The following is a 14,797-nucleotide window of genomic DNA, read 5'->3' as shown; positions in this document are numbered from 1 at the left end:
AAAACTGGTGGCGCAGTGGTGAGAATGCAGTATTGCAAGCTAACTTTGCCGCCTGCCAGCAGTTCGATCCTGACCGGCTCAAGGTCGACTCAGCCGTCCATCCTTCCGAGGTCGGTAAAATGAGGACCCAAATTATTGGGGACCGTAGGCTGACATTTGTAAACCGCTTAGAGAGGGCTGTAAGCGGTAGGTAAGTCTGCTGTTCCAATTGCTGTTTGTTGCCGTTGTATTAAAAACATTAAAACGATGAAATTGGCATCCCTTTTCCCCTTGTTTTTGTTTCGTTTTGTATTAATACATTATTATTATTTTTTTAAAAAAATCCTTAACTTCATTTAAGGAGGAAACCTTAAATCCCTAGCCTGGAACGAAAGCGATTTAATCAAAGCAAGCCATCTCCCACCGGGACGCGTAGATAAGGAATGGCTGCCTTGGATCTCTCTCTCTCTCTCTCGCTTCACCATCAAGAATCCCTAGTTTACATTTCTTCCCGTAAATGAACTGCTAAGCTAGGTTTTCTTTCATTTGCATGAAGGGGCTCGTGGTGTGTGTGTATGTGTGTGTGTTTAAGTGTGTCTGGAGGAAAGAAGGCGTTGTGCATTAAACTATCAAATAGCTTGATCCAAATTGCCCAAATAAATTTCCACTCTCAGCATGTCCCAACAGGATTTCCCCCCCCCCCCTCTCCCTGCGTGGGCCTGTGTGTGTGTGTGTGTGTGCATGTGTGTGTGTGTGTATTTGATAGAAATTAGGATCGTATACTTGTAAATGACTGGTGGAGGTGATTGAAACAGACAGTGGAAATAGACTTTCTCCAGGTGTTGGTACCTAATGGCGCCGTAATAGCTGTTGAGTCGCTAGGAGGCCTGTATTATTACAATGTAATCAGAATCCCGTTGCTATATACTTATTGTCTGACACTTGTGGAATTTTAAAAGCAATAACCTTCTTTTTTAAAAGGAAAATCTCAACCTCATTATTAAAGTTATTTCCCCCCCCTTTCTCTCCCCCCCCCCCCGGCTCGACGGCGAATGCTCATTTTCAAAGGGCGTTTACCGTAATAAAACCTTCTCTTTTGGAAAGGAGAAATCGGATCCTGAAGCTGAGGACATGAAGCTTTGTCTATTTTTCCTTCCTATCAAAGCCTTTTTTTTTAAAAATCACTTTTGATTTTGAGTGTGGTGGAGGGGGTGGCTGACTCTAATACGAAGGCCAACTACTAATATCGAAGAAATGGTTGTTGTTGTTGTTAGTTGCTAAGTCGTGTCCGACCCATCGCGATCCCATGGACAACGTTCCTCCAGGCCTTCCTGTCCTCTACCATCCTCTGGAGCCCATTTAAGCTCCCACCTACTGCTTCGGGGACTCCATCCAGCCACCTCCTTCCCTGTCGTCCCCTTCTTCTTTTGCCCTCCATCTTTCCCAACATTAGGCTCCAGTGAGTCCTTCCTTCCCATTAGGTGGCAAAAATATTTGAGTTTCCTCTTCAGGATCTGGCCTTCCAAAGAGCAGTCAGGGTTGATCTCCTCTAGGACTGACCGGTTGGATGGCCTTGCAGTCCAAGGGACTCAATGCAGGAGTCTTCTCCAGCACCAGAGTTTAAAGGCCTCCATTCTTTGGCACTCAGCCTTTCTTGTGGTCCAAACTTCCCAGACATCCATTGCAACTGGGAAAACCAGAGCCTTGACTAGACACTTTTGTTGGCAGGGGGAGGTCTCTGCTTTTTAGTATGCTCTCTAGATTTGCCATAGCTTTCCTCCCCAGGAGCAAGAATCTTTTAATTTCTTGGCTGCAGTCCCCATCTGCGGTGATCTTGGAGCCCAGGAAAATAAAATCTGTCACTACCTCCATTTCTTTCCCATTGATTTGCCAGAACCGGATGCCGTGATCTTAGTTTTCTTAATGTTGAGGAAGAAATGGTAGAATACAATCATTAAAGAAAGGATGCCAAAGAAGGGGCAAAAAATATGGAAATGATAAAAATTTGAATAATTACATTGAGTTGGTTGAATTCTCGCGTGTTGAGCTGGCCATAGCTAGTTGTCCCTTGGCGACTTGGCCGGGGCAAAGAGTCCATGGTGAGTTATCCCATTCTGCCTTTCATGTAGTCCAGACAAAAGCACCAACCATGAGTTTATTTTATTAATGTTATAGGGTCCCCGACTTGAGCACAGGGTTGGACTAGAAGACCTCCAAGGTCCCTTCCAACTCTGTTATTCTGTTAATCTTAGATAAGATTATAGTTCCAGGACCAATAATAGAATTTCTTACAATAGCAGGTATAGTTGTTAAAAAAAAAAGCTTTACAATACAGATATTTTTCCCTATTTTGCTGATCGGCTTTTCCATCATAGTTTTCTCATGTTTCTTTCCTTTTTTTTTTTTTACAGAAAGCTGTCCTGATTGACCACGGAATTCGACGTCTAACTTTTCTGGTGGCCCAAAAGGTACTTATTTAAGACGTCTTGATCTCCTTCCGTTGCCGTTTTTCTGTTTCGGTAGCTTGCATGGCAAAAATCAGACTGATTTTTAATGGAAGAAAGAAAGAAAAATCAAATCATGTTCACCGCTGATTTTGTTTTATTTGTCTCTCAAGCTATGCAGCGCACGAATAATGTGATTTTTCGTTCTGTACTCTGAAGAAAATTAATTGAGAATTGAGAACGATGACCATATTGTACGGCTTGTGATTTTTTTCTCTCTTAATTCATTTCTAATTTATGGACTAATTGCTAGTTTTGTTTTGCCTCTCTCCCTCCTTTGATTCTTCGTGCCTCTGCATCTTACATTTTGGCTTGCAAGGATTTCAGAAAACAAATCAACTGTGAGGTGGACCAAAGATTTCATGTAAGTAGAAATATCGTTTGTGCTCAAAACGGGGAAAAAAAATCTTTGATTTAGGCTTTAGTTAGCTTAATCTTCTTGTTGTGGAAATAGCTAGTACTTGCTAAATAGGTAAAGCAAAGAAAATTGAGGTTGTAATGTGTTTTATATTCTACTGCACCAAAAATAAATGAGGGAAGTCACTGCTTTTATTTTTATTTCTTTTATCTTGCACCATTTTTTTAACCTTTCGCTATTCCCTTATGATCTTTATTTCTATTTTTATTTTATATGTTACTAGCTGAAAACCTGGTGTTGCCTGGGTATTTATTTATCCTAATCCAGATAGGAAAAGCCCTGACGTTGTTGAAAATGCCCGGTGCTAATGTTGGATTTTCCCCCTTACCAGAGGGAAAGCCCCCTTGTGGAGTACTGTGAAGCTGTTACCATGGCAACTCCACTGCACTGTACAATAGAAGCCATTTTACAGCAGTACGGTAGAAGCCATTTAAAGGCACAACAAGCTGTATCTTAACAGAACACACACACCGAGTGGTGTTAAAGGTGTCTCCCCACCCTCACCCCCCGCTCCCCAGTATTTTTCTCCAGAGAGTAGGTCATCTGTATACCAAGTTTGGTTGAAATTTCTTGAGGCATTCAAGAGTTATTCTAGAACGAACACACACACACACACACAAACACACACACACACGTACAGTCATAGATAGATAGATAGATAGATAGATAGATAGATAGATAGATAGATAGATAGATAGATAGATAGATAGATAGACAGACAGACAGACAGACAGACAGACAGACAGGAAAGAAAGAAAGAAAGAAAGAAAGAAAGAAAGAAAGAAAGAAAGAAAGAAAGAAAGAAAGAAAGAAAGAAAGAAAGAATACGTTTTACCTGAGGGCTTTCCCATTGACTGGGAGGGATGCAGCAAATAGTTGTAAATGTGGTAAACGGTTGTAAAACCCTTTTTTTCAGTATTGTTCTAACTTTGGTCACTAAATGAATGGTTGTAAGTCGAGCACTACCTGTAACTTTTTTTCATTTTACAGTCACGCTGTCTCAATGCCACTTCTTTTCACCCCATCCCTATTTTTTCTTCCCCTTTCTTCAAATATAGAACTCTTTGTTTTGGGATTGGTGGACTTCCTAAGATAAATTAGATTAAGGGTGTCAAACTTGATTTTATTGAGGGCCGCATCAGGGCTGTGTTTGATTTCGGGGGGCCGGGATGGACGTGGCTAGCTCGGCATCACTCTTGTTGGAGCACCTGTGGTGGCTCCTGAGCTCCGTTTTCGGCTGCAACGGCCTCCTGCAATCTTCTGCCAGTGAAAATGGAGCTCGGGAGGGGTTCCCGTAGCCCTCATGAACTCCATTTCCATTGGCAGAGGCACCGCGGGGCTGGTCCTTTGCTGTTTCAGTGTTGTGTTGACCTCGGGGGGGGGGGAGCGGGGAGGCATGGCCAGCTTGATATCATTCGTGTCAGGGTGTTGGCCTTTGGTGGCCTGAGTGCTCTGTCAGCAAAAACGGACTCCTGAGCTCTTTTTGGCGGTGGTGACCTCCTGCAGAGCCCCCCCCCTCTCTCGAGCTTCGTTTTCATTTGTAAAATGTGTTTTTATTTTCCATTTTTCATTTTCATACAGTCCCATATATACTGTGCATAACCGGGGCCATACAACATTAAACAATAAACACAGCAATTCCTCTTGTCAACAATACCCCCCAAAATAGAAACCCACTATACCTCTTCAACCCTCCATACACCTCTTTCTTTCGCCCCCCTCCAACTTTCCATCTTCCCTCCATCATTCCCCTCTACCCTACTTCCCCTCGCTCTCTACCACTCCTCTCTCCCGATCCACTCCCTCCCTTCCTTCTCACCCTCCCTCCCATCCTCTCTCCCGCCCTCTCTACCCCTCTTTCTTCTATCCTGCTACTCCTCCCTTTGGTGTATTTCTACTATATGTCAATACATTCAGCTTGTCCTATTTTTACAGTGAAATTAAAGAGAAACAGTATACATGTGAAATCGCATTACATTGAAATCTAACACATACTATATATCCCCCCTCCCCCCCTAACACCCCACCTCCCTTCCCCCCCCCCCGACTTCCCAGAGCCCGTACACGGTATAGATTTTTAACAAACACAGTCTAAAATATATTAAGACAAAAGAAATAAAAAAAAGAGAAGTTAATAACATCTCTACATTGAACTCAGCTTCTTCCTGTTGCACTAACTTTGAACAGTTTAGATTATTCCTGATCTTAAGCATAGGCTATCTGGAACCTCGAGCTTCGTTTTCACTGGCAGAGGGCTGCAGGAGGCTGTTGCAGCTGAAAACGGAGTCTGGAGGGCCGCGCGTGGCCACAAAACAGGCTCTCTGAGCTCTGTTTTCATCTACTGAGGCACCACGGGCTGGTCTCTTTTTATTACCAGGGTGGCCCCGCGGGCCAGATCTAAGCAACCCATGGGCCAAATCGGGCCCCCAGGCCTTGACTTTGACACCCCTGAATTAGACTACAGATTTAAGAAAAAAGAAAAAGGAAAAAAAGTTCCTTACATTTTGCTCCCTCTCTTCTGGATTGCTTTGCCTGTGTTGATAGGCATGGCCCAGCTGTGAAAGCACATAACCGATACCAATCAATCAGTGGCTTTAAGACAGGAAGCTGGAAAAAGTGTGGATAGCTTAAGTGAAAAGCAGGGGGTTTAGGAAGTAGAAATCCAAGCAGTTTAAGAGAATAAAAATAGATAACTGGTGGTGGTGGGGGTTTAATGCTTGTGGATAAAGCCACACACCTTCGAAGAGCTTTGGTGGAATTCCTAAGCAAACAGCCGGACAGTAATAACAAAAGAACAGTGTCTTTGTCAGAGATAGATCCTTTTCTTAGCAAGGACATTAGGGAGACAAGAAGTCAGATCAGATTATTGATCTGTTTTATACAGTACTAGCTGGATACCCGTGCTTCGCGATGAAACTATGTGATCGGGCAATGCAGGAGAAATCCAGTTCACTCGGGTTCAATCCGTCGGCTCAGTGGTGGTCGGTGATTGAAACACATAAGGGAATATTGCTCTCGCCGTCTTGAGTCTGGAAGCAGTTCCATAGGTGGAAGCAGGGGTGGGTTGCTGCCGGTTTTACTACTGGTCCGCAACCAGTGCGCAACGCGCAGGTGCCAGACTGTTCAATGTATGTGCAGTCACTAAAAATAAAAATGGTGGCGGACCAACAATGGCGAGGGAACCGGTTTGGGGGCATGGCAGGCCTGGGTCGCTGCTGATTCTGCAACCCAGGCCTGAATTCCACTACCGCTTCAGCTGAACCAGGTGGAACCAGAAGCAACCGACCTCTGGGTGGAAGGCGTAGACATTTTGGTGAGGTATCGACATTTAGTACTGTAAGGAGCCCCAGACCTTACGTTACTGAGTGAAGGAGTGGAACGTCTGCCAGTTTGAATTGAGGTAACGGAATGTGAGGCAACCGGCAGTTGGAACAGAGTTCTTTTCAGCTGGGGAGGGGGAGTAGAACTCTTTAGCATCAGAGCGTGTTAATTACTACATAAGAAATACTAATAATCTGATGGTCATTTAAAAAAAATCCTTTCTTAGCGAGCACGAAGAAGCCAAGGGGAACATACGTGCCAAATTTCAAGTTTGTAGACTTTATGGTTCTGGAGATTTCATGATGAGCGTGTGGTACTTGGCTTTTATATATATATAGATTGACGCTGGCAATCTTCACCAACCAGCATCTTCCAGATACAGATAGTTCTCGACTTAACGATCACAATTGAGAAGAGAACTTCCGTTGCTAAGCAACTAAGCAACGCAGTGGTTAGGCGAGTTGCAACCGATTTCACAATTTTTTTCTTGCCACAGGGTTTCGAGTAATAGACTCACATAAAGCAAAATCCGAGTCAGATAGGTTCTCCAAAGAATAGCTTATTGGATATATCATATTGGCACAGATCTGGTGAAAACCGACTCCGAAGGTTTTCCTGTGGTTTTCACCTAATTAAAAGTAAAAGTTCGTCCCTTTCTCAAAACCATCAGTCACCTGATCCAATCCCAGCACGGTCTGGTTGCCTGGTGGCATTACTCCTCCTCCCTCTGACCAGCTGTGAGAATGTCCTTGGTTCCCAAGAGAAAGCATTTTGTTTTGGTTACAGAACCCCAGCTATCTAAAATCCCCCCTCCCTATCCCTCAGCTCCAGTGTAGCAACATTGAAGCTGTCAAAATGGCTTCGGTCAGGTCAGCTCCAGAGTTGACATGTCACTGCAGTTGTTAACCAAATCGGGTGATCCTTAAGGGAATCCAGCCCCCCCTCCCCCGTTGACTTTGCTTGGAAGCTGGCTGGACAGGGCACAATGGGGATCACGTGACCCCAAGACAATGCAACCATCACAAGTACATGCCAGTTGCCAAGCACCTGAATTTTGATCATGTGACTGGGCTAATGCTGGGACCGTTGTGCTTACAAGGACCAATCATATGTTACTTTTTCCAGTGCTGTTGTAACTTCAAACAGAAGGTTCGGAATGGTTGTAAGTCAGGGACTAACTATGTTAGATTGCGGTGTTGGGGGTATTTGCTAAGAATTTTGGGACGTTTCTAAAATATTGAGAATGTTCCAGAATTGAGAGCAGAAGGGAAGGCAATTTCTCCATCCCTGCCTAGAAGTGCTCAGGATTAAATTTATGCAGAAGACTTATTTCTCTGGTGGATTATCATCTGCCTTCTAAAGGTAAAACAACCTTCTAGTCCTCATGCGTCCTCATTAGAGGTTGTTTAAAATGGGCTTTTACAAAATCAGTCGATGTTCACAACAGATTTGGCCGGCAAATCATCCCACATATATCCTTCAGGTTCTCCATGTGTTTCTTCCTTTATTATGGGGAGGAATAACATTCCCTGGTTATGGTGATAGCTTCTCGGATCTTTTCATCTTTTAAATTTGACGTTTTCCCCTTCTGCGTCATCTGTCTCTTATCTCTTCCTGCCTCTCTTATAAGTTAGATTTGCCTGAATCTCTTCTTTACATCAGTCTTGCATTCTGCCTATATGTCCCCCAGGTCAAATCCTGCTGGCACAATTCTTTGATTTCCTAAGTTTTGTGACGCTGGTAATTCAAGGATCTGCATGTGAGCATGTCCCGGAGAACAGATTCCATTTTTCCAAATTCATTTTTCTATTTACGTAGCCTGCTTGCTTCTGATACTGTTCACTGAATTAACAACACACATTTCTCTAGAATTCCAGGTTTCTCTGCTTTTCCCATTTTGGCAATCAAGTCACCTTTTAATAGCAATAGCAATAGCAGTTAGACTTATATACCGCTTCATAGGGCTTTCAGCCCTCTCTAAGCGGTTTACAGAGTCAGCATATTGCCCCCAACAACAATCCGGGTCCTCATTTTACCCACCTCGGAAGGATGGAAGGCTGAGTCAACCCTGAGCCGGTGAGATTTGAACAGCCGAACTGCAGAACTGCAGTCAGCTGAAGTAGCCTACAGTGCTGCATTTAACCACTGTGCCACCTCGGCTCTCTAATAGCACAAGGTAACATGATAGCAGTGTTCTGATATCTCAGAGATTGCCACAAAGAAGAGGGAGTCAAGCTATTCTCCAAAGCATCTGAGGGCAGGACAAGAAGCAATGGAGGAAAACTAATCAAGGAGAGAAGCAACTTAGAACTAAGGAGAAATTTTCTGACAATTAGAACAATTAATCAGTGGAACAGAAGTTGCCTCCAGAAGTTGTGAATGCTCCAACACTGGAAGTTTTAAAGAAAATATTGGATAACCATTTGCCTAAAGTAGTATAGGGTTTCCTGCCTATGTAGTGGGTTGGACAAGAAGACCTCCAAGTTCCTTTCCAACTCTGTTATTCTCTACTCTACTCTACTCTACTCTACTCTACTCTACTCTACTCTACTCTACTCTACTCTACTCTTTTCTGGTAGGGGTGTAGACTTTAATGTTCATTGGTTGATTAGGTGCTGTTGAGTCATTTTTAGCCACATGGATAGATTTTCTCCATGATGATCAGTTCCTAGCCCGATTCTTCAGGGCTTCCAATGGTGCATCCATTGCCACTGTAACTGAGTCCCTCCACCTTGCTGCTGGTCCTTTTCTTCTTCCTTTCCTTCCACCAAGCATTAGAGTTTTCTCCAGAGAGCTGCATCTTCACACAATATGTCCAAAGTAGCTTCATTTGAGCCTGGTTATCTGTTCTCGTGGGTCAATTTGTTTGAAGATCCATTGGTTTGTCTTCTTAGCTATCTACAGTATTTTCAGGAGTCTTCTCCAACACCAAATGTTGAAGTCTTCTCCAACACTACATATTCACTTGGGTACCTGTTGTTTGCAAACTTGTTTTGAATTTTAGACAAGCCTATATATTCATGCTAATGAGGATACGGTGGCTCAATAGCTAAGACACTTGAGTTTGTCAATCAGAAAGGTCGGCATTTCGGCAGTTCGAATCTCTAGTGCCGCGTAACGGACTGAGTTCCCATCACTTGTCCCAGCTTCTGCCAACCTAGCAGTTCGAAAGCATGTAAAAAAATGCAAGCAGAAAAATAGGAAGCACCTTTGGTGGGAAGGGAACAGCGTTCCGTGCGCCTTCGGCATTTAGTCATGCCGGCCACATGACTACGGAGACGTCTTCGGACAGCGCTGGCTCTTCGGCTTTGAAACAGAGATGAACACTGCTCCCTAAAGTCAGGAACGACTAGCACATATGTGCTAGGGGAACCTTTACCTTTATCTTATATATTCATGCTTTACCACAGAAGTTCAAGATGACTGCAGGACATTCTTCTCTTGAAGAATGTCTAACCTGTGAAGAGGACTGTGCCTTTTTGCAGTGTAGGATGTTTTCTGCAGATAGTACAGCAAATACATTTGTGTTATCTTATTTCAAAGATTGTATTTCTGGCTGCTGTTGCTTCAACAGTGTATGCCGTACACCTTACTCTGCGTTCTTGGTCTGTTTCTCTGGAAAATGAGGGTTGGACTTTTTAGCAAAGTTATTATGCCAGGTGTTATGCTGGAAGAGAGAAGAGAAGAGAATTAGAATAGAAGTAAAGTAGAGCCGAGAATAACTAGAATTAGAAGTAGAGCAGAGCAGACGGAATTAGAATTAGAATAGAGCAGAGTACAGTTAGAATTAGAATAGAGGCAGAACAGTGCAGGTGTCAAAGTCCTTCGGGATTGGGCGGCATATAAATTTTATAAATAAAAAGCTCCGACTAACGGACCCAACCAAAGCAAACACCTTTCAGATTTTCCAAAGGTTGAATGCAAAGTTTATTGAGTACATTATTTCGGCACTGAAGAAGGCAAAACCAGTTCTGATTATTTCCCGCACGAAGCCACATAGTTAGAGTATAGAATTCTCCCTCCTTGTATTACTGCAGGTCACGTTCTCCAATTGAGTGTCATTATTTTGTTATGGGAAAAAGTCTCTAGACTTGGCAGACACCTGCCGATGTGTCTTGGCCCTCATGGTTCTTTGGCTTGTAGTCTGGAGCCTACATTCCATCTCCCCTGCCCTCTTAATTCTTTGGCAAGTTGAAAAGCCATAATGTTTGCATCAGCTTCAAGCTTGATAACAGGAGTAGAGTAGAATAGAATAGAATAGAATAGAATAGAATAGAATAGAATAGAATACTTTTTATAGAGTAGAATAGGAGTTCTTATTGAGAAGAAATAGAATAGAATAGATCCTTTATTGAGAATGGAATAGTAATAAGAAGGGAAGGGAAAGGAAGATTTATTTGGCCAAGTGTGATTAGACACACAATGAATTTGTCTCCGGTAGAGAAGCACTCAGTGCACTCGCAAAACAACAGAGAAAATAATAATAATACAAAAAGTGCAGCCAGTAGAAGGAGGGAATAAGAATTCATAAAAGGATAAATAATACAACATCCACAGTCTATGGGTTAATATACACACACATCAGACAAAACTTAGTACTCGTGCTTCCTCAACTGCGAGAGTTAGGTGTTAGTCAGAGTGATGGCCCAAGGGAAGAAACTGTCCCTGTGTCTATGTTAAAATATTCATGACTGGGAGAGACATGGGAACAAGGTCAGCCAATGGATAGGCTTAGCAACTAAGTCAGCCAATGGGAGCTTAAACACATCTGAGTCTGTGCAGAGAATTGAAACAGAAACTTAAGAAAGCAGTCTGCTGCTGTGTGAAGTAAACTAGCAGTGTCTCTGGGCTTGTCTGCTAAAATGAGGCTAACTGCTTGTGTTTGCCTGTAACTCCCCTGCCTTGTGTTTACTTGGAAGAACCACCTGTTGGTATTGTACATTTATTCATCTATTCTTATGTATATAAAGACGTTAATGAATCCAGCTGAATCAGTTATCTGTGTGTGCTTTCTGGATTTGAATTTATGCAACAAACTCTGACAGTCTAGTTGTCTTGGCACACAATGCCCTATAGCGCCATCCCAAGGGGAGGAGCTGAAAGAGTTTATATCCAAGATGTGAGGAATCTGCCCTTCTAATTCTAAGCACCCTTGCTCAGTCCTTCCAAGAAACTGGGTTCAGCCCTTGGTTTTTCCCATCCCTTTTGGTTCTAATACTGGACTATCACCGTAACTTAGTGGCCATGGCGAGGGCTGGTTTTGTGTTTTAATTACAGTCTATATAATTACTTCCCAGCATGTTGAAGTAATAGAGAGTTGCTTCAGCAGGCTTCCAATTTCCTCATCTCATTAGGCTTTTAACACGATTATTAGTATAATAACCAGCTATGATGATTTTCTCATGTAGCTTTTTGCATTCTCCAATTTGCAGGGTGTCTTGATTGGTTAATTTAGGCGAATTATTCTGATTGTCTTGATGATGGTTGGTTGATTAGAACACAGCAGGGGCATAATTCCTTCATCTAGGAAATCGGGAAGGGTTTTGGTTTTTTTTCCATTTTTGGATTTTGGTATGAAAACTCTGAAGATGTGTTCACCTCTGCGTTTTTCCGTTTGCATTTGCCCACGCGCGTTTAAGTGGATATTTGCCTGAAAGTGCTAGACTGGAGAGCTGAAAAGAAGGGGAGGGGGGAGAGCAATCAGTTTAGTGACAGTATGCTGACAAATGCATCAAGAAAAAAAAAGATTAGCTTTGAGCAACATCCGAAGAACAAGAGACAAGGAAGAATTTAGAAACGGTGCAAAGAACTAGACGAGATTTCTGGCATTCTTCTTTGGATTCAGTCGTGGCTGGTCCAACAATTAGTCGGTCCTTGGTTAGGATACAAAATTAACAGAATAACAGAGTTGGAAGGGACCTTGGAGGTCTTCTAGTCCAGCCTCCTGCTCAGGTAGGAGACCTTATACCATTCCAGACAAGCGACTGTCCAAACTCTTCTTGAAAGCCTCCAGTGATGGAGCACCCACAACCTCTGGAGGCAACTTCCGTTCCATTGATTAATTGTTCTCACTGTTAGGAAGTTTCTCCTTAATTCCTGGTTGGATCACTCTTTGATTGAATGAATGTTTATTTCATTTATATGAAATAGATTAGTTTCCATCCATTGTTTCTTGTCCTGCCTTCTGTTGCTTTGGAAAATAAATTGACCGTTCTTTTTGTGGCAGCCTCTCAAATACCAGAAGACTGCTAGTCCTTCTTTCCTCTAGATTAGTTAAACCCAAATTTTGCAACTGTTCTTCCTATGTTTCAGTCTCCAGGCCTTTAATCATTTTAGTTGCTTATCTTTGCACTTTTTTTTCAAAGTCTCAACATCTTTTTTGTAATGCGGTGATCAAAACTGGATGCAGTCTCCCAGGTGTGGCTTTACTAAGGATTTACAAACGGGACTAATATTTCACGTGGTTTTGATTCTGTGCCTTTGTTTATACAACCAAGAGATGTATTAGCTTTTTTTGGCTCCTGCCGCACACTGCTGGCTCACGTTTAAGTGATTGTTGCTACTTGCTCTGCTTTCAGGTGCTTTGCAAAATCGCTTGGTTAACTTCTCTTGGCTAGTATTATGTCTTGCTCCCATTCAAAAAAAACATTTCAGGGCATCTTAGAATTAGAAATAAAAATCCACTTAAAAAAGAATGAGAGAGATTATTCAGAGTTTTCAGTGAATAGCTTAACTTTGGAAAATGGAGAGTAAGTTCAGCAGAGTAGTGTAAATTGCTTTAAAATAGTGACATGAGATTAATGAGCAATAATAATAATTTCCCATACGAATTTTACTTTCTTTTCCAGAGGGAATTCCCCAAATTCTTCACATTCCGTGCCAGGGATAAGGTAAGAGTTAATGCGTTTATTAATGTTTATTAATGTATTTATTACGACAATGAAAGCAATATTTTTGAACGTATGTGCTAAAATAAGCCCTCCCCCCAAAATACCCCCCCCAAAAAATTTTGCAACACCGCAGCAGCCATGAGGTTACCCCGCTCGCCGCCTCCTGCATCTCAAAAATAATGACCTCCCCAAAAATAAGACCAAGTGCTTATTTTGGAGGTCAAAAGAAAAATAGACCCTGTTTTATTTTCGGGAAAACATGGTAGTCCAACCCCCGGCTCAAGCAGGAAACCCTTTACCAGTCCAGTCTCTTCTTTAAAACCCCCAGTGATTGGGAGCGCCTTCCCTCTGGAATGAGCTGCCCCCGGAGCTTCGTATAATTCCCGACCTCCGGTCCTTCCAACGCACCCTAAAAAGTTGGCTTTTCCAGCAAGCCAGCCTGGCCTGAACAAAACAAAATAAATGATTGATTATTGTTAATTTTAATCTAACTTTTTTTTTAAAAAATGTTATTGTTAATCTTAATTGGGTTTGTTTTTTGGATATTCTATCTAATTTTTTTAACTTTTGTAATATGTTTTTTTTTAATGTTGTATGCCGCCCTGAGTCCTTGGGAGAAGGGCAGCATATAAATCCAATAAACCAAACCAAACCAAACCAGTGATAAAACACCCAAAATTTCTGGTGGCAAGCTGTTCCACTGGTTAATTGTCCTCCCTGTCAGGAAGCTTTTTCCTTAATTCCAGGTTGCTTCTCTCCTTGATTAGTTTCCATCCATTCTTTTTTGTCATGCTCTCTTGTGCTTTGGAGGACAGGCTAACGCCTTCTTCTTTGTGGCAGCCCCTGAGGTAAATAAGTAGACAAATAAACTAGATAAATGAACCTGATTTTATTTATTTAGGTTATTTGAATGCCACTCTTTCCTGAAAGCTTGTTATTGGATGAGAAACCTTAGTGAGCGCCACGTCATCTACCCTCAGTTGCGTAAAATGTCTTTGCTTCCTTCCCAGTTCGAAGAGGACAGAATCTACCGCCACTTGGAACCGGCCTTGGCGTTCCAGCTGGAGCTCAACCGAATGCGCAACTTTGACCTCACCGCCATCCCATGTGCCAATCACAAGATGCACCTCTATCTGGGGGCAGCGAAGGTTGAGGCCGGAGCGGAGGTTACCGACTACCGATTCTTTGTCCGAGCGATCATCCGCCATTCGGACTTGGTGACTAAGGTGAGGCTTCATTTATTTGTGGCCCTGTGGTTGGATTATGAATGGGTCCTGGAATTGCAGGGGGGTGGGTGGGCAGCAGAGGTGGGTTCCTACCAGTTTGCGCCTATTCGGTAGAACCGGTTCGTCAAATCTACCGAACCAGTTAGAAGAGGTTCCACAAGTGGACCCGGAAATCAGGCCACACCTACAGAAGAGGTTCCAAAAAATTTTCAAACCCACCACTGCCACAGAGAGAGAGAGAGACAGACAGACTGACAGACTGACACAGAGAGAGAGAGAAAGAGAAAGAAAGGAAGAAAGAAAGAACTAAAAAAGGAAAAAGAAAGAAAAAGAGTGTGAGAGAGATGAAAGAAAAAAAGAAAAAAGGGACAGAGACAAAAGGAAGGAGAGAGAGAGAAAGAAAGAAAACACATGGCTGACAAGCCACTCCCACTAGGTCACATGGCCAGCAAGCCACTC

General features: G+C 42.7%; 1 protein-coding gene across 6 annotated transcripts in view; it reads left to right on the top strand.

Annotated features, from left to right (window-relative positions):
* ACACA (acetyl-CoA carboxylase alpha) overlaps positions 1-14,797 on the top strand; it is a 305,545-nt gene that overhangs the window by 156,245 nt on the left and 134,503 nt on the right. For 4 of the 6 annotated variants that reach the window (XM_087717127.1, XM_087717128.1, XM_087717126.1 and 1 more), the window contains 4 exons: positions 2,391-2,447; positions 2,803-2,847; positions 13,071-13,112; positions 14,123-14,338. In XM_087717127.1, the coding sequence (XP_087573253.1) occupies positions 2,391-2,447; positions 2,803-2,847; positions 13,071-13,112; positions 14,123-14,338 (360 nt within the window). The remainder of the gene's footprint in view (positions 1-2,390; positions 2,448-2,802; positions 2,848-13,070; positions 13,113-14,122; positions 14,339-14,797) is intronic. The other 2 variants (XM_087717132.1, XM_087717129.1) reach the window with 1 other exon arrangement.

This window comes from Thamnophis sirtalis, unplaced genomic scaffold (genome assembly GCF_051295495.1).
Source record: "Thamnophis sirtalis isolate CommonGarterSnake01/CBP01778 unplaced genomic scaffold, rThaSir2_p1.2 scaffold_6, whole genome shotgun sequence".
In the NCBI taxonomy this organism is placed as follows: domain Eukaryota; kingdom Metazoa; phylum Chordata; class Lepidosauria; order Squamata; family Natricidae; genus Thamnophis; species Thamnophis sirtalis.
This window is presented reverse-complemented; position numbering and strand designations above follow the sequence as displayed.